The following is a 26,665-nucleotide window of genomic DNA, read 5'->3' as shown; positions in this document are numbered from 1 at the left end:
TGAGATGTGAATTTTTCTTTTTTTTTTTATAACTCCAATCTAAATTTTTAAATCCTGAACCTTGTCAGAACAGTTGTTTTTCTATACAGTTGACCCTTGAATAACATGGGTTTGGACTGCACGGGTCCACTTATACATGGAGTTATTTCAGTAAATACTTTAAATGTATTTTTTTCTCCTTTATGATTTTCTGAATTACATTTTTTAGCTTGTTTTATTGTAAGAATATAATATATAATGTATTAATCAGCAAAATGTGTGTTAATTGACTGTTTGTATTGTCAGGAAGGCTTCTGGTCAGTAAGGCTATTAGTAGTTAACTTTGGAGGAATCAATAAGTATACATGGATTTTTGACTGTGCAGGGGGGTTGGTGTCCCTAACTCCTGCATTGTTCAAGGGTCAATTGTATATTTTATGTCGTTAGAGATGTTTTTCTAAGCTATAAGCTTGTCATGATTCTTAATAGCAGTAGTGGGAAAAGGCACAGCCTTTCAGAACATGCAGAAGTGAGTTCAAATCCCAGTTTATACCAACAGGATAACCCTAGGCTGGTTAGTTAGCTTCACTGATCCCAGATTTCCTATCTATAACAGTGCTCGATATTTATATTGCAGACAAATCACCTGAGGATCTTTTAAATCTCAGATTCTGCTTCACTGAGTCTGGGGTGAGGCTTAAATTTTGTATTTCCAACCAGCTCCAAGGTGACACTGGTGTTGCTGGTCCTCTGGCCACACTTGGAGTAACAGGGATCTACCTAACAGGGTATCAGTGTGGCATACAGTAGGTACTTAACAACTGCGAGCCTTTTTCTTTTTCCTTTCTAGCACACCTGGGGCATGGCCTTTATTTAAGAAGTGGATCTGGAAATATGTATTCCCAGCATGTCTTATCTCTCTTAAAAGTTCCAGGCTGCAGAAGGCATTTCACAAATAATGAGTTCAGGATTAAGCTTTAAAATGAGAGATGCCCACATCGGAACACAGCCCGATGATATAGGAAAAATCATCTCAAGTTCACCCAGAACTAGTCATCGTTTAGGTGGTCTCTGTGAAAACCTTTGTCTATAAGGTGGCCTAAAGAAAACCTCATCTGACCTCTTCCTTGAGTTCATTTACTCTTCAGTTCTTTAGCCAATATTTGTGGAACACCTAATGATGCCAGGCAAGGTGTTACACCTTGGGAGACACATGAACCACCTCAGCCCCTGCCCTAAAAGTACAGAGACAACATACAAATGGTTACAATGCAATACATCAAAGATTGTAAAGGAGGTCAGTATAAGTTGCAATGGGAAGCAATGAAGGAGGAAATAGGCTTCCAATGCACTTGGGAGAGCCTTGGGAGTCTTCCTTGAGGAGATTAGAAAGAGTGAAAGTGAGTCAGAATGTTCTGACTGGACAAGAAAAGGAATCTTTCTACACCCCTCCCTGACTCATCTAGAACCACAGACAGAGAAAGAGAAAAATTTTATAGCTGTTAAGAGCTGAGAGGACTGTTTGGTAGACAGTTGGGGCAACTGAGTCCCAGAGAGTACCTTTCTGATTGTTCCTGTGCTTATTAGTATCATTTGGGAGAGTAAAATCTGCGTTTTCTGATCCCCGTGCCTTTGTGTGTCCCACTCTATGACACAGTTTCTAGGAGCTCCCAGGGTGCTGTCCAAGGCTTCCTGGGCGCAGGGGGAATTCCCGAGGCTCTGGTGAAGGTGTCTCACTGAGGAGGGAAGGTCGTTTGGCCGGGCTGAGGGCAGTTCTGGAACACAACTGCCAACAAGGATACACTTCCGCCCATCCGCAGCCATGCCCGGCGTCTGCCAAGGCTGCTACCAGTCCCCTTTACCTAGTACTTATGACGAAGCAGCCTGGGGAATTCTGTCTTTGGAAATGCATTTCAGATTCCATAGTCATAGACAGGTAAGATTTGTATTATAGAAATTACTTTGAAGTCATTTTTTTTTTTTTCAGAAACCATCTTTTTTATAAAGCAACGGGACTTCGGCATTTCCGTTTATAGCTTTGTTCGTAATGGGACTCTCTGCTTATTTCTCACAACCCAGTTTGCTAAGCAGTATTCTCTGGAAATTTGAGTTCGTGTAACTCGAGTTCACCACTAGAAAGGCAGATTTGGGGCCATGGAAAGAAAGCTGGCTTTGGGTGTCAGATCAGTCTCTGGCTCTTACTAGCTCTCAGAACTCGGATAAAACACTTACTCGCTCTAGGCCTTAATTTTTTTTCTCATCTGTAAAATGGGGAGAATAATTTACTCCAGCGGTGATCGTGAATGTTGAGAAAGAGTATGTGACGCACCTAGCACAGTAGTTTGGCATGTAACACTAATAAATATTTTTTCTCTCTCTTAATAAAGACTCATTGAGTAAAGCACGTAGATCTTTTAGGCCCTTAGTTCTTTATTTGTACAATTGTACAATGATTGCACTGGATGTATTGGAAAGATTAGCTTGGGAGAAAAGGACGATGGCAGAGTACTTCGTGTATTTGCCAATCGGTGATTATATCCTGCTAGTAAAACAGAGCATGGAATCATTCTTCACAAATGCAGTGTTTTTTAGGATTAACCATGTTCTTTTATCTCCTCCTGATTACGAGGCTGATCCTGTTAGAACATGATCCCGGAGCATTTTTGCAGAGATGACTGCATGTTTCTCCAGTAGTTATTGTGTGTGCAAGTCTATAGAGTGGCTTAGTTCATTAATCTCAAAGCAGAAATGAAAGAACTATGTTAGTGTGGCACTGAAATTCCTTCTGTCTTTTCACTCTGCCGTGTTACTACTGGCTGATGGAAGAAGGGTTAAGAAGTCAGACTTCAAGAAAATGAACATAAGGCCTCCTTGGGTCTGCAAGCAGGTTTTTCTGGTTTCTTTGGAAATCAGCTGAAGCCCTGGAGTCTGGAGGAAGAGTGCGTGGAGCTCAACAGTTGGTGATTCTGCAGCAGTTTAAAGGAGGACTTTGTGGGCAGAAAAGCAGGAGGAGACCGAGGCCGTTTGAAGAGTGCAAAGGCAGAGCTGGTGAATGAGATGAAAGGGGCGAAGAGGCAGGTTTAGATCACTCCCGGAACGTCCTGGAAACAGGCTTTTTCTTCTTTGTCTAGACTGAGTTTTTAATCTAAAACGGGCATCCAGGGATGCCTTTCAGAGGAGTGCGAAGACACCTCCCTTGCTTTGGGTCTGTGATGATCGGCTCTCTTGCACCAAGGCAGGTTGATACTTGGAAAGTGGGAAATCGGAATAGCAATAAAAGCACCAAAAAGGGGGAGAATGTGGGACAATCTGTGGGTGTCTCTAAATCCAGGTAGCTCCGTGTCATGCCGTGACAGGGTTCTGTTTTGCTTCCCTAACCTTTTAGGACTATTTGAGACTACAATCAGCTAATCATCGAAAAATAAAATCATGGTACAAATATTCAGGGTGATTGTCTCATTTTAGGATCTAAAGACTTTTTATGTTTTGTTGTTATTGTTGTTGTTGTTGAATGAGGGTAGTGTAAGGAATGGTATATAATGTGCATTTTAAACCCTGAGAAAGAGCTTATAGCCTACATAGTCAGTTTAATTTAGGTGAAACACTCCCAACAGTGATACTATAGGAAAGTAAGCTAACCAGCCTCACCCAATGGACAGCTGTCTTCATCAAAGGGACTCAGTGAAGGACTCAGTCCGGTGGTCAGAAACCCTGTGTCTGGGTTGTCTCTTACAGTTCTTCAAAATTTTGCCAGGTGTGGGAGCTGGTGATGTGTGCATTGGTGGAAATGCAGAGATTAAACAGGTGCTGATGCTCCAGGCATTCGTTTCTCCCATTATGATAGGATAAGGGTTAATACCCCCAAAAAAGAAGCAGTACCAGTTCTTCCAGCCAGGTTCTCCGGAATATAATGGAGAAATGAATGATCGAAGGAGACCTTTGAGACAGTGAATAAAAAGTAGGTAATGTGTCTTTTCGCTAACATTTCCTCCTATTTCTGGGATTTTCTGTACTGTGATGTGTGAGACTGTACACTCAGGACACACAGTTGCTCTTTGGACTTCTAGAAGAGAATTTACTGAATGAGTGTATCAGTTAAGAATTCCAGTTGATTGCTAGTTACAGAGACTGGAAACAGCAGTGGTTTAAACAGAATAGAGCACATAGAAATTTATTTCTCTCACACATAAAACAAATCCAGAGGTCAACAGGACTGGACTGGTGGCTTCAGAGTGTCGTCAGCAGCTCAGGTTGCTTCTGTCATTCTATTCTGCCACCATTATCATGGGACCGGGGATGTTTGTTCGCTTGTTAATGTACCCCAAGGACCTATAAAAGTGCCTTGCTTCAATTTTCAAGATTGCCTCATAGTCTCAGATGGCTACTAGAGTTCCCGTTATTATGTCTATATTCCAAACAGCAGGAAAACAAAATGGGGAGGGGTCAGAGCAGAAGGGGACGTATGCCCTCCTAGAAGTTCCAAATATCAGTTCCTCTTAAATCTCTGGCCTGAAGTTAGTCACATGGTCATACCTAGGTATAGGTCATGCCTATAAGGGCAGCTGCATTTTTTTTTTTTAAAGCTAGGCACATTACCAAATAAATATGAATTCTATTAGTAAGAAATAAGAGGAGAAATTGGATAGGCAACTGGTAGTCTCACCTAGTCAAGATGCTGCCACTGGGTATAGAATAACTCTCTCTCTTGGGCAGAGTTTGGTCAGGCCTTCTTGAAGTCCCCAAAGTCACTGATGCCCAGTTCATTCTTCATCGTGCTCCCCAGAACCAGCATCATTCCCCAGGCCACACTGGAGTGATGGGGTTGGTTACACTGACAAAGCATATTGTAGGAACCATAAAAAAATATAAATCAGAGTCGTTTTCCACTGGAGAAGATGTATACACACATGGCAGCTACTTAAAGCTTCATGGGTCTCTCCTTCAATGCATCTGAGTAATGGGCCAGATATATGAACACTTGACCTAAGGAACTTCACGCTTTCAGCTCGAGCCCTGAGGAGGGGATATTAGATGCCATATCAATCATTCTGTTCTTTTTTCCTCTGAGCCCTCAGAGAATAGTCATGTAGCACAAAGAAGCGTTTCTTGAACATACATATCTCTTTCATTCTGCAAGGTACATTTTCCCACAAATACAGCACTTAAACACTTTTTAAAATCCACAATACTCCTGGAACTCTGAAAGGAGGGAAAGAAATCCCATGGGAACTGTGAAAATAAGTCAACCAGAAGCAACACCTGTCCTATTGCTTGGCATCCAGTAGGTGCTTAGACGGTGTTTGTGAAATCTCATTGCAACTGAAAGTTGAGAGTACTGAATTAATTTTGGCTATATTTCAGGTTAAATGGGTTTCAATGGGCCTATTTTAGTGGAAAATACATTGAAAATTTCAAACAACAGACATATTAAAAACTACTTTTGGAAAAAAATAGCCTGTAGAATCTCATCATTTATAGTCCAAGTTCACATCTCTCACTTTTTTTCTAGCCTTCTTCCTCCCAACATTATCTTAAGAAAATTTTCAAACATAGAGAAAAGTCAAAAGAACTGTACAGCAAATGCTTATATACCTACCACCTAGATCGTACAGTTAACATTTTACTATATCTACTTTGTTGCTCTCTTGCCCATCCATTTTATTTTTTAATGCAGGAAGTAAGTTGCAGACATCGGTGTACTTCACCGTTAAACATTTCAGCATGAATGTCATTAATCAAGAATTCAGTTTTTAAAAAATAAAATTTCATAGAGTGAAATGCACAGATCTTGAGTGTACTGTTTGATGAATTTGGACAAATAACATGCTCTATCAAGGTGAGAACACTACCTCTAACCCAGAAAGTTGTCCTCACGCCCTTTGCTAGTCAGGCCATTCCCCCGCCTCATAAAGGTATCTACTGTTCTGAGCTTTTCACCATAGGTAGGTTAGCCCTATCTAGAACCTCGTATCAGTGGATTCCTGTAGTATATTCTCTTTGGGGATAAAGCTTTCACTCAGCATTCTGTTTTTTGAAATTCATCTATGTTGTGTATGTATCAGGAGTTTGTTCCTTTTTATTGCTGAGTAGTAGTCCATTGTGTGGATGTATTTTTCCTGTTGACAAACTGTTTGAACTTTTTGGCCATTATGATGAGAGTTGCTCTGAACATTTTTGTACAAGTCTTGTTGTAGTCATATGTTTTCATTATCTAAGTAAATACCTAGGCGTGGAACTGCGGGGTCATTTAGTAGTTGTTCACATATTTTTTTCGATAAGTAGAATCTTATCATTGACTTGAGAGAGGACCTTATAAATCATCCAGGCCGCTTCTCTCTTTTTTTTTTTTTTTTATGGACAGGGATATTGAGGCCCAGAGAGAGATAAGAGATCCATTTATTCACATAAAATATTTTTCTTAAAGTTTAACTCTACTCTGGTGTTCTTTGTGTTATACTTCCCTTTTTCCTCTGGGAAATGGGCAGGAAAACTGGGCTTCTTTCTGAAAGATCGTTAACTATTTCCATTTTTCTTAGGGAGAATTCACTGTTAGATATATCAAAATGCAATATATCGTATTTGTTACATTCTGGATCTGGTTCTCCTTTTCCAGTATACATTCCTGTCAGTCTCCCAGGATAATTTTTCTGGAGCACAAATCTGATCTTGCTGCTTTTTCTTTGTCATCTCTTCCATAGGTCCTGTAGGGTAAAGTCCAGACTCTTTCGTTGAGTGTGAAAGGTTCTTATTTCCTTCCATTTCCGTCCTACCTCTTCTTCCATCCGATCTCTCACCCGCTGTAGCCTTTCCTATGTAGTGCTCCGTCATCTCTACAAGCCTTTAAACCTCTTGTGTTTGGTCTGGAATGCTATTCCCACTTTGTCTCTCTTATAAATTCCTCCTCGTTATTCAGAATTTAGCTCATCCAGACTTGGGAGTCAGTGATTCATACACACACACACACACACACACACACACTCTCTCTCTCTCTCTCTCTCTCTCCTCCTATAGCTAACTCTTGCCATGGTGTTTGGTTAGGAGGTCAAATTTAGTATTGGTTGAACTGGCACAGGACTGAATACTGAGGGTGGTACAGAGATGAATAAGATGTGGGCCCTGCCTTTGAGGAGCTTACCATCTTACCCTATGTAAATTAGGGAGGTTCACTGAGCAGAGCGGTTTCAGGCCTGTGTTGTTAGTACTCCCGTGACCAGCAGTGCAAGAATGCTTCCCTGCCCATAGCCTTCCACACGTCAAGCATTTGAAAACTTCATCAAATGAAACTTTCTCGTGATTTTATTTGCAGTACTAGTGAGGTTGAATGCTTTTTTCATATGCTTCATGGGTGTTAAGTTTTAACTCTTAAGGAAAATAATCAAGTTTTATTTTAGTGGAACTAACTAGGTCACTTTTCAGCTGTGAAACCCTGCGGGGCAGAGTTCTTTTCCTGGCCAAATCTCTATAGTTTCTTATCTGTGAAATAGATGAGAATAATAAAACACGTTCATAGAATTGTTGTGAGAATTAAATGAAGTAAATATATGTAAAGCACATATAGACACACAGTAGGTTTATAGCAAATATTGCTCCTTCAAGTCCCCAGTCTCTAACTCAGTGCCTGCCACATATTCAGGATTCAGTAAATGTTTGCGAAGAGCAGGAATATATTTATTTTGTGTATGTGTTAAAAGGGCCCTATATATAGATGCTCACACAGATCCATCTGTCTCGAGAAGAGTGTTTGATTTGATTTGCATCAATATTCCACCGGAGTGGCTGAGCACACACGCGTGACTCTTCTTGGGTTACCACATTCCCTGCTAGGCAGATGTCCATTATAATGAAATGTAAAAAGGGAAAAAATAATAATAAAGGCAGAAGAGTGCAATGTTATGGCTTGATTTGACAGGGCCTCCTGCTCCTTCAGCTGCCGGTGCCAGGCGTGGAACAGATTAATCTGTATTCCAACACACCACTGCTGAAGTCAAGATCGATCTAATTAGGGTATTTTAAACCTCCTGTTTGCATCTAGAGTCTTACCAGAAAGCAGGATGTCTGTCCATCTGGGAGGTGGGGTGGGGGTAGAGGGGGGTGGGCAGTGAGATTGAGCAATAAAAAAGAGATGGCTTTAATTTTAGAAATGAGAGAAGAGCACTTCCGTATGATTTCTTTAAAACAAAAGAGCTGATGGCCTTAGATGCTCCATGGAAACAAAAGTAGCTCTGCAGCATGGCCTTGAATTTTAAAGTGGCCCTGCAAGATCTTGCCAAGCCATGGGCCTGATGGTTGAAGTACAGGGACCATTTCCATCCCCAGAATAGAACTCCAGCTGACCCATATTTTTCTTAACCAGTTAGGCTGCTGGCCAGGCCAGAGCAGGCTCTGAAGCTGGGTGGGCAGAACGGCCCTGAATTCATTCCCTAACCAGCCAGGCTGGGCCAGGATTTCAATGCCCAGCCATCGTGACGTTGGTTAGGGTCCACTTTCCGCAGTCCAGCACTTCCGTTTGTCCACGCTCTGCACTCCTCCCCGATCTTTGCAACCTCATTACCTTTCATCGTCCCTTCCTCCCAGCACCACGTTTATCTCTCCCCAGTTCTTTATTCATATGCTGTGCATTCCAGCTCAATGCCTTTGCTTCATGTGTGTCCATCCCTTGGAAGATGTTCTTTTCCATTGTCCCTTCTCCCTTCGAGGCTCTTCTCTTGCCTCTCCTTTAAGGCTCAACTCAGGTACCATATCGCCTACCAGTCTTCCCAGATCCCCTAGTGTCTGCCCCTCTCCCATTCACTGTCCAGTAAATTTAGACATAATAGAACTCAAGCACCCGAAGGGCAGGATCAGTACCTGATTGTCTCTGTCCCCAAACACTGTGATCTCATACACTGTAGGATTCTACTTTATTAATAAGTGCATGAATCAGTGGCAGTTCCTGGGCCAAAAATCCCTACAGGCCTTCTGTGGCTCAGCTCAGCTTGCTAGCGGCTGCTCTTTCTTTTTGGGATATGTAATCTTCCCGTACCTCATGGGACAAAAACTTTAACAGAGGTGTGAGCAGGATACCTCTAAAATCTGGAGGAACTTCACCTGGGACAGAGGGTTGAGGAAGTCACATTTAGTGATTGTCACTGTGTGCCTTGTCACCTTCTGTTCCTCTCACACCCCACCCCACTCCCCACCTTGGGAGAGTTGTTAATATCATAATATTATTATATTTATCCCTGATTCAGGAATATGGTACAGGTCTGTGCTTCAAGAATTAAATGTGCTCGTACAACCCCAAATCCTGGCTTCTATCTACCTGCCGGCTTTATCCCTGAAAACTTGGAGCTGAGAGCTCACAGCCCCTCACTTGCCAGTATAACATATCCAGTTCTGCATCCCTCTCAGAAGGCTCTGAGAAACATTTTCCTTTTGTCTCAATTCTGACTTTCTAATTTCCGGTCTGTATAGCCGCCCCTACCCATTCCCTCTTTCTTCCTACCCTACCCCTAGCTGAAGTAGGGGCCCTTCACATATGTGCTATGTGTGTTCATGTGTGCCAGTTAATTGTTTACTCTGTTGTAACTGTGTATTTCTTAGCCTTGCTCGTAAGACAGCAAGCTTCTCTAAAGCGGACTATCTTCTTTCATCTCTGTAGTCCCCATATTTGTCACATTGCTTATACATAGCAGGTACTCAGAAGTTTAAGTAAAGGAATGGTTGGTGTATGTACCACTCCATGCCCTGTAATTAATTACCTTGTCATTATGAAACTTATGAAGGAGGAGGTATTTTTCAATTTCTCTACAGATCATGTGTGTGTTTTCAGTTCTTGCAGCAAGATAAAAAAGCAAATGATTACCGTGGCCAAGTGCATTGGTTTTTGTTTAAAGGTAAGACCATCTTTGGTTAGATGTGCTTTGTCCTTCAGCCTACTAGCAAATGGCCACTATCCATCTCAGGGCTGTCTGCAGGTCTCCAGAATCTTGTATTATTTGGCTTTATAGGCAGCCACACATATGCACATTATTTTAACTTATTGTAGGATTAAAGAACCTGAATGAAGTCGGCCTTCCTCCATTTTAGGGTTAGAACAAATCTAAGTTATAGAAAATAGCCCTTCCAGCTGAGAAAGTCAAGTGACCTAACTGCTTGTATTTCTCCATAGGGGCTAATTAGGATGACCCAGGCAAACTGAAACATGTTCTGTGATGGGCATGTGGTCAGGATGCAGTGTGGAAGGAGTTAGATGGTGGTCCATGGCAGGTGCATAGGTGAGAGAATCTTTTTACAATGCTCTTTTTCAATATAGCAGATCTCAAACTAATGTCTGTCGAGTGCCTATTGTGCACATATCTCTTTGATATAATCGGTTGAATACGTGGGAAAGATAGCCCCGTTTTACAAATAAGAAAACTGAGACTCAGATTAAACTGGGTTTAGTTTAACCAGCTATTGTGTTTCAGAGGCAAGATTTGAATTCGAGTCTGTCTGATCCTAATGCCCGACACAAGGTTAACTAATTCTCTTGTTGGTGCTTCCAGAGCACCTGCAGGAAGTTCATCCTCTCGGGGAACCCTTCGTCTTTCCCAGCAGTGGGACACTGCTAGGCCTAGTTGTAAACAAACCTGTCAGTGCATAGATAGCTCTCCTCACAGAGAGAGGTAATGTTAACCTATTGGAACCACACTGCTTTTTAAAGAATGGGAACGGGAAATGCTAGTTTCTCCATTCTTTACAAAAATAGTACAGAGGCTGGTTGGAGGGACTGGCACAGGCTGGTTGTGCCTTCTGGAATGACCTCCAGTCTAGATGTACTAGATAATGGGTTCTTAACCAAGGAGCCATCCCGAAATCGGCAACACTCTGAAACTTCATGGAAATGTTACATTTGTGTGTATGTTTTGGAAGGGATAGCATGTGTAAGAAGAGTTCATCAGGTTTGCAGAAGTGTCTGTCATTATTTAAATATATATCAGATCTGGATTCCAGGGGCCCACAAAGGTACTTTTGCCCCAAAGCAAATAACATCCCTTATCAGGGCTATTGTTTCTATACTCATAACCCCAGAGGAGTTCAGACCAAGATTTCTGATTCTCCTTGGAGCTCTGAAATTACAGAACTTGGAACTGACCTGAGAGAATCAAACTTTTCGCATAAGGGTTTAACCCATTGGTAATGGCCCTTGAGAGGCCCTGAAGAAATTTGAGCTGGGGAAGGAGTGGGCCAGAACCATCTCTCTAGACAGTTTCACTAATTAGTACCTGAGGCAGCTGGTTGTCTGACTGTTGAGCGGGGCACCCAGCAGGTCGGGACTCGATCCTGGCAGGATTTCAGTATTGGCTCTCTAATATTCTACCAAGTCTCCTACCTCCCCACTTAGTAACTTGAAAATGTAGATTTTCGTCGCCTGCCCGTCTCTGGGGCCTTGTGGATTCGTGTGTGTTCTGCTCTTCCTGGGCCCTGCCTTCGTGGTTGTTCCCTGCCGTGGGAGCCACCACATCTACCTCGTCTGCGTTGACAGCTTCATAGCCATCCTTCACCTCCATTTTCTCCTGTCGAAATGACTGAGCAGCTGAGCAGCACTGGCCAGCAGATAAACCTGTTATCTCCCCTGCTCTCTGTGCCAGCAGCTCTCCCCATCTTTTTGGTGCGTGAAAAATTGACACCACCTTGGGCTGAAATCTGTTCCTAGGGAAGCTACATTTATTAGTAGCCAATGAAACTGTGTGTGTGTGTGTGTGTGTGTGTGTGTGTGTAAAACTAGAGTGTTACTGTCCATACTCACAACCCCAGAGGAGTTGGGTTTTACTGTTTTCCTGTCTGGCAGGCACCAGTAACCTACTGCCAGCCCTAATACCGAGAGAGACAGAGGGAGGGAACAGAGGCAGCTTCAGGTCTCCCGAAACTGACAACCTGTCCTTTACGTAAAATCTCAAATAGGTAAATGTCATTTGTTCTTAGTGTACCATTGCAATTGATTAAGATATTTCCTCCTCTAGGCTGGGATGAGCTGTGGAAATGCATGCTAATATGATCTAGTACCAAAAAAAAAAAAAAAAAAAAAAAAAAAAGATGATTCTTCTGTATATTACATTTTCCTTTTTGAAAATCATAGCTCTTGATCCCTTTTCTGCGCCACCAGCACCCACTCCATCTTCTCGAGGTATATAAAGAACATTCTCTTGAGCTCTTTTTCATCCATCTTAATCAGCAAGATTTCTAATGATTGAGAAAATGATTGAGAAGTTCTCTTTTAGTATTTGCAGAACTGTCTAAAACCCCAAATCTTCTCTTTATTTGGTCTCTAGTAGAAATCACTTCTGGAAGTAATAATTCAATAAAAGAGAGAGTCTGTAATTCACATCTTACTCCATATGGCCCTTTGCTTCATTTTCCTCTCATTAAAACTGTTGAATTATTTTCTTAATTTACAAAGCACCTATCTTTTGGTCACAGTGAGCCCCCCACAAAGTCATTTTCAGACTTCCCATGGTTTAGTCTCTGGTCTCTTTCATCTTCCTTCAAAAGTTTTGATGATTACTTTTGATATGTAGGAAGTATCTAACATAGTAGGAAAAGCTTACAGTTTGGAGTCAGACAACTTGAATTCATATCTAAGCTCACACCACTTTCTCCAGTAGCTGACCTTTTGTAAGTTAATTAACCACTATGAGACTTTGACTCTACATTTATAAAACAGATGAGAATAGCCCCTTTTTCCTAGCTTAGTAGTGCGGATTCAGTGAGAAAATCGTGTATGATTTAAATAAGCCTACTCTCATAGATACACAATAAAAATGGTGACAGTTATTATAGTACCCTACTTTTAGACAGGAATTTGAAGCATTTTACAGCAAAACAATATAGTGGTACTAAGTCCGAGCTTTCAATAAGAATTTGTCGAAAGACAAATGTGTCAGACTAGGGAAAATATTTGCAACATACGTGGCAAAAGGGTAGTATTCTTAATTTACAGAGAACTCATAGAAATCAAAGTCGGCAATGGATCAGGCCAGGCAGTTTACACAAAAAGCAACACAAATGGTCACCAAACATCAGAAAAGGGACAAGTACATAACAAGAACAAAAACAACGCTAATCAAAAGAAGATCCCGCTTTTCACCTGACAGGTTTGTCATAATTTCTAAGTTTACAAGATCTAATCTAAGTGAAAATATGGGGAAACATAATTAATTACATTTTATATATGTAATGTGTATATATGTGTGTATATATATACATATATAACACATACATGGAGAATGGAAGTATAAGTACAGCCTTTTTGGAAGACAATTTATTAGTGCCTTTCAACAGTCAATTTCAGTACCTTTTGACTCACCAGTTCCAGTGCTAAGAATTTGCCATAAGAATACACATACAGAAGTTGCCAGAAAATATGTACGCCAATGTTCGTTACAGCATTATTTCTAAAAGCTAAAACAAAACAACCAAAAACTAGAAAGCACCTAAAATACCCATGATTGGGGCACAAGTTAAATTATGATAAATAGGTTCAGTGGAATTCTAGATAGCCTTTAAAAAAAAATGAAGTGTGTGCTAATAAGGAAAGGTATAGTAGAGAATATCTGAAAAAATATGTTTATTTTCCTTCTCTGAAAATGTACATAATATACTTCATAGTTCCCCCCCCACCCTTAGGAAAGAGGACCAGGGTAATGAGAGAAGTATGAGAAAAGAAAAATCTCAGTAGATACTCAACAAATATTTGTCGAGTACATCTTACACCTTTTTGCATAGTTTGGTTTTTACCGTGTGCGTTCATTGCTTTTATTTTAAAATCCATTGGTGGAGGATAGAGGGAATTGACAAGAAAACAATAAAAGAAATTGCTTCCTGTGATTGAGCATAAACTTATGAGTTTCCTAATAGCCAAGGCAAAGAGGGAACTCTAGTGAGAAGCACAGAAAAATTCATCAGGAAAGAGAAACATTTTCCTGATCTTGTTCTTTAAAGGGAATATATCTGCCAAGAATTGGTCTAAACTCAGCTTAAAATTCATTGTTGGATCCTCGTCACTTTTCTCCATGATTCGGGCTTGGCCCACCCGACTGGCTTTACACATATTGTTCCTTCTGCCTGGAATGTTTGCTGCTTTTCTCTACGTAGTTGTTGACCATGACTGTTTTGTTTGTTTGTTTGTTTGTTTTGCTTTTAAATTTTTCAGTTATTTGTCACCTCCAGTGGGACTCCTTCTAGGCCAGCTCTCCCGCCTCTTTGCTCCCCTAGTCTTCTGTGCCGACCTAAGTGAAGAAGTTTGTCATGCTGAGCTATAAGAATTGTTTTGTTTTCCCCAATAAATGAAGAGCGCCTTAAGGTTAGGGATACTGCGTTGTTTGTCTGGGGGCCCTGGTACAGAGATAAGTGGTCCCTGAACGATTGAGTGAGTGAGTGACCTGAAGTTTGAGTGCTACTTCTTTCACTAATTAGCTGTGTGGACAAGTCTCTGGGCCTCAATATTTCTATCTACAGAGACTTGTCCCAGATAATCTATAAGAACCTCACTTTTTTTTTCTTACTCTATGGTTGTCAAATTATCTTGTATACATGGAGGTCATTACCAGTTGCCATGCCAAGTAATTTAAAGTTTCAGAACTGAGCTCGTTAGAATTCTCTACATTTATTATGGCCTATCCCACATCTGTTCACCAACTGAAGATACCAGAGCCCTACCTAATCTGCTTGGCCCAAGATTGCAGAACCGATAATGTCCCTCTCTCTTTCTTCCTCTCATCTTCTCTCCCTGACATACACAGAGGTCAGAGGACGTTCCCCGACATGCACCTCCAGAGATGTCCCTTTCTTATCCTACTTTCTCACCCTAACTGAGCTGTCTACTTCACTCTCCTTACCCTGATGGAGTTGATGATGTTTTTTTTTTACTTTCCTGTGAAAACAGGGCCTGTTTCGTCCACTCTCCTCTTTCTACTCCCCCCATGCCCCCCGCTCCCCTTCCTTGTTCCCTTCCTTTTGTTCAAGGTGTAGATTATACCACCTTAATCCCAGGTTTACACAAAAGTTGAAAGATATTGGGGTTAAACTTGAGGTCTTGAGAGGGTATTTAATATGTCTGTTCATAGCATATTTTGAGAAAAACTTTATTATTAAAAAATTGAATCCACTGATCAGACATATTTTATTGAAACTGTTAGCTACCTAGGGAAAGGCCGTCCACTTACTTCCAATTGCAAAATATCTTTAAGGACCATTTATAATTGACAGTTTGAGAGCATATTACCAATGCAAAGGTTAGGTATTACTCTGAAGGGGGAGGGGGCTAGGCATTTATATACAAAAGGGTGAAAACTATTTGCAAGTAGTTGAAAGATATGCAGAATTCTAGAGTGGTTTGTCTTGATCCCCTACCACTGCTACCAAAAACTTGTATCAAGAGCCTGCTTTCTTATCAAGTTGTATCTTCAAAGCACCTACTATGTGCCAGGCATTGTTCTGGGACCACAGATATAGCAATGAACAAAGCAGACTAAAATCCCTTCCTTCATGGAGCTTATATTCTAATTGAAGAGAGGCAGTGCACAAAATACATACATACATACATACATACATACATACATACATACATACATACAGTATTTTAGAAGATAATGCATCCTAAAGAGAAAAAGAAAGCAGATAAGACTTGGGAATAGGCAGTGTTGGGGCACTGCATTTTTAAATAGAGTAGTCGAAGGAAAGCCTCATTGAAAAGATGACAGTTGAGTAACACTAGATTGGAAAATTGAGCCATGCAAATAATCTAGGGAGGAGCATTTCTGGCAGAGGAACTAGTAAGTGCAGAGGCCCCAGGGCAGGGGCCTGCCTGCCATTGGAAATAGCATTTAGGCTCAGCGAGTTAGGGGCACCATTGGAGGGTTTTAAACAGAGGAATGATGGGATCCGACTTTTGGGTTTAATCTAAAGGATCATTCTGACTGCTCTATGAAGATTAGGCCAAAGAGGGCAAAAGTAGAAACAGAGACTCACATGTAGGCTATTGAGCATCCCAAGCAAGAGACGAGGGTGGTGTGGACCTGAGCGGTGACAGTGGGGGCAGTACTAAGACGAGATGGGATTCTGGATACAATTAGAAGGTAAAGCTGACAAAGTTTCCTGTGGGTCATGTGGCAAAGAAGAGAATCCAGGGCATCTTCACCTTTTTTGGTTTGAGGAACTGGAGAACCTGGTTGCCATTAACTAGATGGAAAAAAGTTATGGGGAATGGGTTCAAGGAGAAAGGTCAGGGGCTGGGTTTTGGACTTGTTAAGTTTAAAGGACCTGTTGGGCAGCCAAGTAGAGGGAGCAGGTAGAGAGCTGAATACTTGAGGGTGTGTGCAGAGAACAGGACTGACCTATAGACATAAGTTTGGGAGTCGGCACCATATAAATGGTATTTAAAGCCGTGGGACTAGTTGAGATCCCTGGGGAAGTGAATGTACATAGAAAATAGTCTAAGGACTAAAAACGCCAGCATTAAGACATGGGTGAAATGAAGAGGCGGGGAATGCTGCTGATACAAGTGAGGAAACAAAACAATTACCAAATCATATTTGTGCTTCAGTAAGAGGGCTTACTTGTGTCTTTAATTAATAGTCAAGTGATTTTTGAAAACTCAAGGTAACTTTGGTATATGAAGATGCCCTTCAGTTTTCAAATAGGATATTCGTCGTCTACGCTGTGCATTTTATTTCAAAATAAACTACTTGGCCATTTCTTCATGAGCGGACTTCTGCCACCTCCTTTTCAAGGTCATTATTCTTTTTAAAAAATTCTTTTTAAAGAAAAGAGTCTCTTTACAGCTGAAGCTTATGCTATACCCTTCAATTACCCTCTTATTCCCAGGGCAGAAGACTAGTATCTTATAATAAAAGCCCCTGGGTTATGTGAACTTAAAAGGCATTGTTATCATTTTGAAGTACTTACATCCAGCTGTTTTAAACCTGAAGTGGGGGTTTTAGCTACACAAGAATGCAAGTGATAGCACTGGGGCCCTGTTATATTTCTTATTTAATTCTGGAATATTTACTTGAGAAAGTGATCATTTGAGAATATAATAAACATGTCTTATTTGTTCATTATATGTTCATCTCATGGCTAGCATTCATATTCTGTCCACAGGTTGTTTCTGTAAATGAGGTATTTGAGGTTCTGTTGTGGACAATAAAAATGAATTCCAGGCAGAACAGAGATTCTAATTTAGTTTTAATTCACTTGCACAAGTTGTCCTTGAGGATACCATCCCTTTTGAATACGTTTCTTGTGCAGTACGTGAAGATCGGTTCAGTTTTCCAATGACACAATTTAGGTTCTTGTCTTATTAATCAATAGCAGCAGTCAGAGAAGGCCTACTTATTCCTCCTTCAATAGAACCAGACCAGGCTTGAAGAGAAGTAGTAATTACTGCTCTGATCACAGCATGTTCTCCTTTCTCCTTCCCAACCCAGAGCATGTCTGTTCGATCCTGGCTTCCCTCCTGCGGAACCTGAGAGGGCAGCAGCGAACCCGGCTTCTGAATAAATTCACTGAGAATGACAGTGAGAAGGTGGGTGCTTGTCGGACTGTAAGCCTGGAACCAGGCCGGCGGGAACAGAGGGGCACTTTACCTGATGCAGTCTGAGGGGTGCTGGGCTGTGTGTTCTGCCTTAAAATATCTTCTCTGGCATCCAGGCCCTGTTGCTTTGGGTCTCAAAGATTTGTCTAGTTATTTTTCCCCTCATTTCCAAACACATTCCCCTGGGTATAGTAACACCTCAGGGTGGTATCAGCTAGCACTTTAGGGGGATCTTTAGACCCAAGGAGAGTAGATTATAATAGGATTAGGAGCGGCGGGGTGGGGAGGGACAGCATAGCAGAGGGACTGAGAGCATAGACTCTGCGTTCCGATGTCTGGATCGAAGCTGGTTTTGCTGCTTCGGAGATGTGTGCCACTCTGAGCCTCTTTTTCCCTGGCTTTAAAATGGGAACGTTGATACCCATATTGAAGAGTCAATGAGACAAAGATCAAATGAAGTCTTACTAGGTGGTGGTGGTGAAAATGAAGATGATGATAAGAAACTGGTAGAGCTTACCCTAGATGGGCTTTGGAACATGGGACCGAGCATGTAAATGAGATTAGATAAATATTTTGTAGTGATATCTACCATGCCAGTAATAAGAGCTACCATTTATCGAGTGACTACTGCGGATTGGGTAATACAATATTTTATCCACATTTACAGATAAAGGAAATTGAAGTTTAGAGACATTATATGGCTTGCTCAAGATCATGCCAGTAATAGGAAGCAGAGCTGGGATTTGAATCCAAGCCACCTAAGTCCAGAAAGCCTGTGTATTTTATCGCACTAGACATAAGTAGATAATTCCAGAGGAGTAAAAATTAAAGACCAAAGACCCCATTATAACTTGGAATAATTTCTTTCCTTCCTGCGTCCAAGGTATTTGGGAGAGATGTTTAAGACTGTCTCTTTGAGCCTACCTCTATTTTTTCTGCTCTCATTAGCAGTGCAGCTTGGTGAAAAGGCCATTAGGTTAAGGCGCAGAACATCTTAGCAATCATGGCACCCTGTCATCCTTCATTTTCCTCATCTTTAAATTTATGGTTACTGTCTACTCTGTCTACTGTATCCGCTTTTTAAAGTTTAAGGAAATAAGGGACATGAATTCCTGCATAAGATCTTAGAGTCATCATTGTTTTCCAGGGAGAGTTTGAACACAGTCTTCCTGGACTGTGTAACACCGTGTTGAAGCAACATCTGCTATTAACTACTGTCAGCTCCTGGGTAAACACCAGGGTTGCCAAGAGCCGAGGTGGTGCCAGCCTAGTAAAGAGACAGGGTAGAAGCCTAGGCTGGCTTCATGGTGTTCCCTCAATCTTTTGGAAGTCAAGGAAAAATGAAACTTTTTCAAACCCACCAAGTGTTCCCGAGGCCATGTTTGAAGCATGGCTTTTACTCAGTTCGAAATTGATTTTTAAGTCATTGCTAAGCAAAAGTCAGGCCCCTTTTTTAAGTTGCTGAAGGAGTTTTTCTTGCACTCTCTTCTGACTCAAAAGCAACTAAAGAGATTTTACTGAGACCTTTTTAAAAAAAGATCAGCTCTGGGGCAGAATCTGAACATGAAAGGTTTCAGTTCAAAAAAAGGAATTTCTATAAAGTTCCAAGTGAATATCAAGTATATAACTTCAAGCTCCTTCTCTGTGCAAGAAGGGACTTGAATTTTTATTTATTTATTTGTTTTCATCAGCTGGAATTCATGGGAGTCCTAGAAGGGCTGGGAACGCATAGAATCCTTTGGGCAATGGGCCTGTGTTCAGACTGCATTCATCCCAAGTGTTTGCTTTGTTCTTTCCCAGCTCTTTGATCCATTCCTGATGTGTTCCTAAGCAAAGCTCATCTCCCGTGTAAGAAGTGGTGGAGTAGGTTTCCCTTTGTAAGGAGTGGCAGTGAGATGAATAGGAGCAACACTGTTCCTTTGCCTTGATATGCTCTTTCCTTCTCATTCATGCCGTGAAATCTCTCTCTCACAGGTTGATAGACTGATGGAGTTGCATTTTAAATATCTGGATGCGATGCAGGTGGCCGACAAGAAGATTGAAGGTGAAAAACATGTGCGTATCCCTGCATATCTTTTGCTAGCTATTGACTTGCACTCCATTTGAGTCCCTTGTGCACCTTGTATTCCCCTACGGGACAGGCAAGGGCAAAGGTTCCATCTACCATTATGTGCCACCTCACATGTTGTAAGAGCAGAGCAGATGACAGGCTGCCAGTGGTTTTAACCACTCTTGTAACAGGAGTGAAACTCCTCCTTCAAGAGGAAGGATGTGTGGAATTGATCCAGGTTTGACCTTGGGAGTCTGGGCGATAGTACTGATACTACCTTGACAAGAGCTTCTCTTAGAAAATTTGACCAAAGTACAGTGTTGCAACTTGGTACCACATTGGCAGAGTGTGTCTTGACGCACATACTTGCAGACTTCGGCACTCAGAAGGGAAGCATTTGAAGGAGGGGATTACAGGGTGTAATAGCTAAAAGGAAACTGCGAAATCGTTGAATCCAGTTCCCCCATTTACAGATGAAAAACTGGAGGTCTGGAAGAGAAGCTCAGATATACTGTAGCAGAATTCACACACCAGGTTCAAAATGACTGACCCTAATTTTCTGGTGCTGATGGTTGCTGAGGGAAATGAAGCCTGCTATATATTTTTTTCCCCCCTGAAGGGCTTTGTTTACTGTGGTTTTATCCTACCGCCTGCATTTTTCACCTGCTTCCATTTTGTTCTCTGCCATCTCAGGCCCCTGTAGCTTTCTCATCCGTCTCCTTAATCAGGGCAGATTTTCATGTCTGTGTTTTAATGTCCAATTTGTTTTCTCTTTCCTACAAGACATTTCTCAGTCTTTGGTCACATTGCAAAATGATCCCTTTCTTACTTGTTTCAGTGTCTGTAGCAGACCTCATTTTCCTTGTGATCTTGATTTGCTGTATCACTCCATTCTCTTTTCACTCTGCTTGCTTTAAAGATACACTAAACGTCACCGTTGGGAGAACCAGTACTTAGCATTTTCCCGCAAGCTATGCCTCAGGCCAGGGTGAGAGACTAGAGTTTGGGAAGATGGCAGCCCTGGTGTCTGTCCTGTCCTCTTCCTCCCCTTTCACAACGTATACCTTCATTTATGAATACCGGTAGACAGGTAACTGTTTATTATTCTCATGATTTTCCTATGTTCCCTAAACCTGGTAAGTCTTCAGGTGTTTGTTGATTGATTGAATTGATTGGCCGGGACTTTCTTCTTTTATACTGTGATGCTACTACAAGAGAAAAGCTACTCTAACATCAAAGGCTGGACTGACATGGTCTACGCACAATCCTGTCTTTTCACATACCTCACCCCCTTAATTTTGTTCTTTGATTAAACTTTCCTTTTCCATCTTTTTACCCTCTACAGTAACTTGGACGTGATGGACACTTAGTGACTGTTACAGTGCCTGAGTAATATAGTCTTTTCTCTTTGTCTGAATTATAATTAAAAACAAATTGAAATTTCCCTAGACTTTTGTAGGGAAATAGCCAGGAGACTATTAGACTCCAGTCTGATGGAATCTCTCGAGTTACCTGCTGGAGATATTCAGAGGTGGTAGAAGGAGCACCTGGGAGTCAGAGCACCTAGACTTTTAGTGCAGGCACCACCTCTAAACCACTGCCTAGCCATGCCTTGTCACTGTGCCTCATGTAGCCCCAGTATCTCAGCTATAACATGGCATCAGCAAAAGTGATCTCCGAGGTCCCCTCCAGCTTAACATTTTCACTCAGGTTTAAGTGGACATCCTTTTTAACTGCCATTTTTTGCACATGGAATGGATTGAAAGCACCATGAGATGTCGATGGGCCTCAGAGGTCTTTGGCCTAGAGGAATAGCAGCGTAGTAGGAAAGGTGTACATGAGGTGGGAAGTCAGAGACCCCGGATCAGGGTTCCGGCTCTACCTCTTCCTGGCTCTGAGACCTTGGACAGATGGGTTGACGTCTCTGAGCTTTGGTTTTCTCATCCATGAAATGGAAATAACATCTCCCTCTAAGTGTTGTTATGAAGACTAAGCATGCAAAGCGCCTCGCTCCGTAAGTAAAAGCTGCCGCTGTTGCTAGATTTTTCTAGCTTCCTTTAGAATTTTTGTGTAATTTTTAAGTAAGCCGGGCAGTCCTTTCCTGAGACCATCCTCCTTGCAGATGTCCTAAAAGGAGTCGCTCTAGCAGACCAGAGTGTTGGCACCATCAGATGCCTCATTTGAGGTAAAGCTGAAATAGGCCTTTTTTTTTTTTTTTTTGACGGAGATGGGGCAAGCTGTTGGGCGGCAGGGAGCAGCTTGCATGTAGCCGTTAGGAAACTTGGCCTGCTTCCCACAAGATTATCTATTATCAGCATTGAAGAGGGTGTGAAACTGATTAGCACTGACGGAGAGTAATCACTGCAGCCACTCTCTCCAGCGTTCACAGAGCTGCTGTGTGCCACAGGCCCCGGGGCCCCTGCCATTTTCTGACAAACATCTGTCTCCTTGATGCCAAGGCCGTTTTGCTGGGCACTGGCAAACATTCCAAGGCCATTAGTGCTCAGCAGCCTCAGTGTTGCTCAGAGAAACGGGGCGGGGTGAGGGACGCATTTGCAGGCACTGCTGTCTGCCCGCACTCAGGCTCCGTCCTGGCGGATGAAGCCGCCTCACTGCTGGTGTAAAGTGGCTTGGAACAGAACGACCTCTTTTTCACCTCTCCTCCGTGCAGTCTTCTCAAGTCATAAACCATTTGTCGCCTCACCCCATCCCACCTCCATTAAACTTGGATGTCCTACACCCATTGGGAACTCAGCAAATATTTGTTGACTTGAATCGAATGCTTATTTCTCAGGCATTTAATGACAGTGACTGTCAGATCAGCAGTGAATAAGATACCTCATATACTTTGCCAAGTCGGCAACGACAACAAAATCTTAGATAACAGGGTCAGGTTTTGACCCAGATAACGGGGATCAGGTATTGACATTTTTAGTGTCTCAGAGCCGCCATCATCCCCGTAAACTTCAGCTTTTGTGGCTACAGTGCAGGTGTGCAGGGTTTGCAGTTGACCAAGGTTCACTGGAAAGAATCCAGTCATTTGGCAGATGTTTCTCAGGTGCCTGCTCTGTGCAAGGCCCTGGGCTAGGGGTACTGGCAGGGGTGAGAGGTGGAAGCACCAATAAAGAATGGGCCCCAGGTGCCCTGTATGGCTAAAAGAATCCGGGGAGCAGGGAGAGGTCATCCGAGTCTAGAGTCACCGTTAGCAGTTTTGTGGAAGAGGGTAAGATTCAAGGTGAACTGAAAAAGGTAGAGACGTAAGGGACTTTCCAATCTAGAGAGGAACCAGGAGCAAAAGAGCTGAGTTAAGTTTGAGGGCAAGTGATAAGTTAAATTCTAGGAGCGGAGGGTGTGAACGGGAGAGCCTGGCTAGGCCTGAGAGCCAGGCTTTTTCCTTGTTCTCCAACTATGGACAAATAGCCTAACCACCCCGGCCTTATTTTCTTTTCTTCCTGCTATTTTGTTCTTAAGGCATATGTCCCCGCCTGTATGCTTCGAAGAATTGCATGCGTAGGGATTGGTGACATAGGTATAACGCACGTGAAAGCTGCTTTCACGGGGCCTGGCATGTAGGAGGCGGCCAGAGACCCTTCCATTTCCTTTTCTCTGAAGGACTGTGTGCTCCACCAACCCTCCACATGCGCACGCATTTTCTTCCTTCCCTAGCGCTGCGAGGTTTTGCACGGCCTGAGTTCTCCCTACTTCCTTCACTTCCTCTCCTGCCCTGTAGCCTTTGCCTTTGTTTCTCCCTTCTTCCGGGCCCTTCTCATGCTGGTATCTCCCTCCACCTCAGGTCTCAGCCTAAATGTTACCTCCGCGGAGAGGGTTTTAATGGTCGCCATGTGTAAAGTGGCACCCCGCCCCCAGTGCTTCCTCATAACCTGTAATTATTTTATTTATTTGTTTATTCTTTATCTCTGGGCCCGCAATCTCTCTTGTTCATCATGTTCTCGGGACTTAGGTAGTGATTGACGTGTAATAAATGAAGAATCCCCGCTCGTGAGGTGAAATTAATATCTGTCCCTGGGTATTAAGAAAGATAGAGGGGCCTGGGTTTTCTGCTTTTTTTCCTTAACTGTTATTTTTAACCCTGATTTTTGTTTTCTCTCTGATTAGTCCCATCATCAAAAACATTTAACCATGTAGAGTCTGTGGCATAACTAGCCATATTCAACATGGAAAAATACTCCTATTTAGGAAGTCTGCAGGACAAACTGATGATTTTATACACATTCCTTTCAAATCACATTATTGTAGTAATCCGTAACTAGCAAAGACTTCCCTGTCTTGGGCAGTTGCCTGCTGCTTCCATGTTGTAGTCGGGTCCATGTGATTCCAGGGCCACAGCGTGTCTGGACATACCCTCGAGGCTCCTGGTTAACAAGATTTGACATGAGCTTTTAAAGGGCATGTAATTCTGAAGACTCTTCTAGTGAGCAGCAGTTCTCCATGATCTGTAAATATCCAGGATGCTTGTCTCAGCAGATTTCACCTGGCTCCCCAAACAACACAAAGCCCAGAAAACGCCAGGGTCCCTATTGTTGGGAAGATGACATACACAGACATCCTGACTTCTCCTTGGTTCCTTGTGGCTTCTGGGTTAAATGTACAGAGAAGCCCGGCTTCTGACTGTCAGAAGTAAGACATAATTATATAGGCAGGGATTTTAAAAAAGGGAGGAGAGGTTTTCCCTTTTTTAGTTCCTGGGAAAATTATTCTCAGCAGGTTTATTCAATAAAAGTATTCTCACCACATACTTTGCACTGTAATGACTTACAAATTGCATGCTAATTTTGCTACAGTTAAATCATTCCAGGCTTTATCTTGGAAAAAGAAAAGAGGACTCCTTGTAATGAAACAGTATCCACAGGACTTGATGTCTGAAACAGTATTTCCCTGACATTTGAAACTCACTTAAAGATTTGTACAAAAGGAGGTAAAGCGCAGGAACGAACCTGTGGGGTACTTGATCCTAAAACACTGGGTAAGCACGTAGACAGTGGAAGTGTGAGATTGCCATTGATTCTTCAGCTAACTGTGCTGAAAGCTTCTGGGGCAAGCTTATAAAAAGAGACTCCTGCTGAGAATTCCTCTCAGCTGCTCTTTAAACCAGTGGTTCCCAAACTTAGCCCATGATTTTGCCAGAACACAGCTTACAGCCCGCAGAAACCAGAGGTGGTGAGAGGGGGCGTCGTGAGATGCTTTGCTCTCCCCTGCTTCGCTCTGTCTTAGACACCCACAGATTCTGCCATACGCCCATTTACCCTGTATCTCTCTCTGCCTCCCTGCCTGCCCCGCCCCCTTCCCAGTCCCAGTCATCCTTTCTGCTGTTGGAGAAGTTGGAGGACCTGGGCTCAAGTCCCATGCTTCTGCCACCTAACTTGCAGTGTGGCCCTGAGCACTGTGTTTTGCTTTACTTGTCCTCTCTGTCCTCTTTCAGTGGGGTTTCTAGGCTCTCCCCTACTGACTCATGGAAGTCCTGATTTAAGACACACCTGCGATGGAGGCATTGTGGTAACGTAGAAGGCACGTGAACCTCAAGGTTAAATCCCGGCTCTGCCGCACACGAACCCTGTTCTTTAGGGAAATGCCGTGCCCTGTGTATGTGCTAGCTTTCACGGTAGCTTTATTAGATGGTCATTTTGAAGATTAATGAGATTGTTCGTAAAAACCTAGTACATGCTCGTTTGTTAAGGCTGACCTGACACACAGTTTCTCCTTTGTGGGCAAAGCTCTGACCTGAGATCCTTGGATTCATATCAGACCTATCAGTTAGCTGTGCATTCTTAAAAAAAAAAAAAAAAATCCCTTTAACTATTTCTCCAGCCTTAGTTTCCCCAGCTAAAATGACCTGCAGTTTTTAGGATCCTTCTCCAACAGTCTGATCTGTTTTATAAGCTCTTAGGGGAAAATTCTGTTTTGCTGGCGTTTGCGCCTCCCTCATTTCTACTTACCTGTCTCTTCCATGGTTTAAATTTTCCCCTGGCTTTAGAAGAAAACAGAAATTGACCTTTTCTTAATGATCAGGCAGTTTCCGCCCTTGACCACAGACAGTAACTGTGACCCCTGTTGGGGCTCTGAGTCATGGCCCCTCTTACTAAAGTGAGAGGGATTCCTATTGGCTTCATAGCAGCCTCTTTTATGACTGTCGCCTTCCATCAGCGAGGGGCAGCTCGCTGCCTGTCAGGGACAGATTAGGAATGGCATCCACATGCTCATTTGGAGGCCTGCTGAGAGAGATAGAGGCACAGGGAAAGGTGTTGATTCGGTAGTGCTCCGAAGACAGATTAACATTTAAAGTGAGGATGTGGCTGGCGGAGGGGGGAAAGGCACACACAACCCTGCAGAAATGGCACCTTGACGCCAGACGTACCACCTCCTTGTGTATCTTCGGAGGTGAATCTGTTTATTTTAGCAGCCCCCAAACAGGCCTGCGCTACTGTGAATTGCAATCTGTTCTGCTTAATGCGCCATTCACTGAATTACTATCTAAGTTTTTATTCTAGTCCTCTCTCATGGAACGAACAAAATGAAACCTTTCAGAGTATCTTTTTTTTTTTTTTTTAACTCTTTCAAACTGCATTTAGAATTCACTGGACTAGCTATAGAGTCCCCCGCCCCCCACCTTTATTTTAATGTTTCTTCAACTTAAAAGGAAAGGACATACCAAAAAGCTAGATAGATGACCTTATATTTAGTGCTGCTCGTTTGCAGTATTCCCAAATACGGCATTTTAAAAAAAATCCCAACTATTTGCTCATAAGGCAATATTAGACAAGGTCTATAAACAAAGACTTTTTCCTTCTTTGAACTATGGAAAGGATCACAGGCTTAGAGCCAAACTTGCATGGGTTTTGATCCTTTCTCCAACATGTACTCAGCCATGAGCTTTGTGAGATTTCGCCTCTTTAATAAAGCCTCAGTTTTCCATTTGAAAAGTGGAAATAGAAATCGTTCTATGCCTCTTGGGATTTAAGGGAAAATGAGAGATCCGTGAAAGTGCTTAGCGTAGTGCCTGGCACACAGTGAGGACTCGGAATTTTGCTGCTGTTATTTCGTTTCTGCCGCCTATCTCTTGCCAG

General features: G+C 42.4%; 1 protein-coding gene across 3 annotated transcripts in view; it reads left to right on the top strand.

Annotated features, from left to right (window-relative positions):
• The window catches only part of CTNNBL1 (catenin beta like 1), a 139,250-nt gene that overhangs the window by 95,843 nt on the left and 16,742 nt on the right, over positions 1-26,665 (top strand). For all 3 annotated transcript variants that reach the window (XM_016148290.2, XM_016148289.2, XM_036229426.1), the window contains 2 exons: positions 17,427-17,524; positions 19,508-19,588. In XM_016148290.2, coding sequence (XP_016003776.2) covers positions 17,427-17,524; positions 19,508-19,588 — 179 coding nt within the window. The remainder of the gene's footprint in view (positions 1-17,426; positions 17,525-19,507; positions 19,589-26,665) is intronic.

Source organism: Rousettus aegyptiacus, unplaced genomic scaffold, assembly GCF_014176215.1.
Source record: "Rousettus aegyptiacus isolate mRouAeg1 unplaced genomic scaffold, mRouAeg1.p scaffold_m13_p_12, whole genome shotgun sequence".
NCBI lineage: Eukaryota > Metazoa > Chordata > Mammalia > Chiroptera > Pteropodidae > Rousettus > Rousettus aegyptiacus.
The sequence above is the reverse complement of the archived record's forward strand: the minus strand, read 5'-3'. Positions and strand labels throughout refer to the sequence as shown.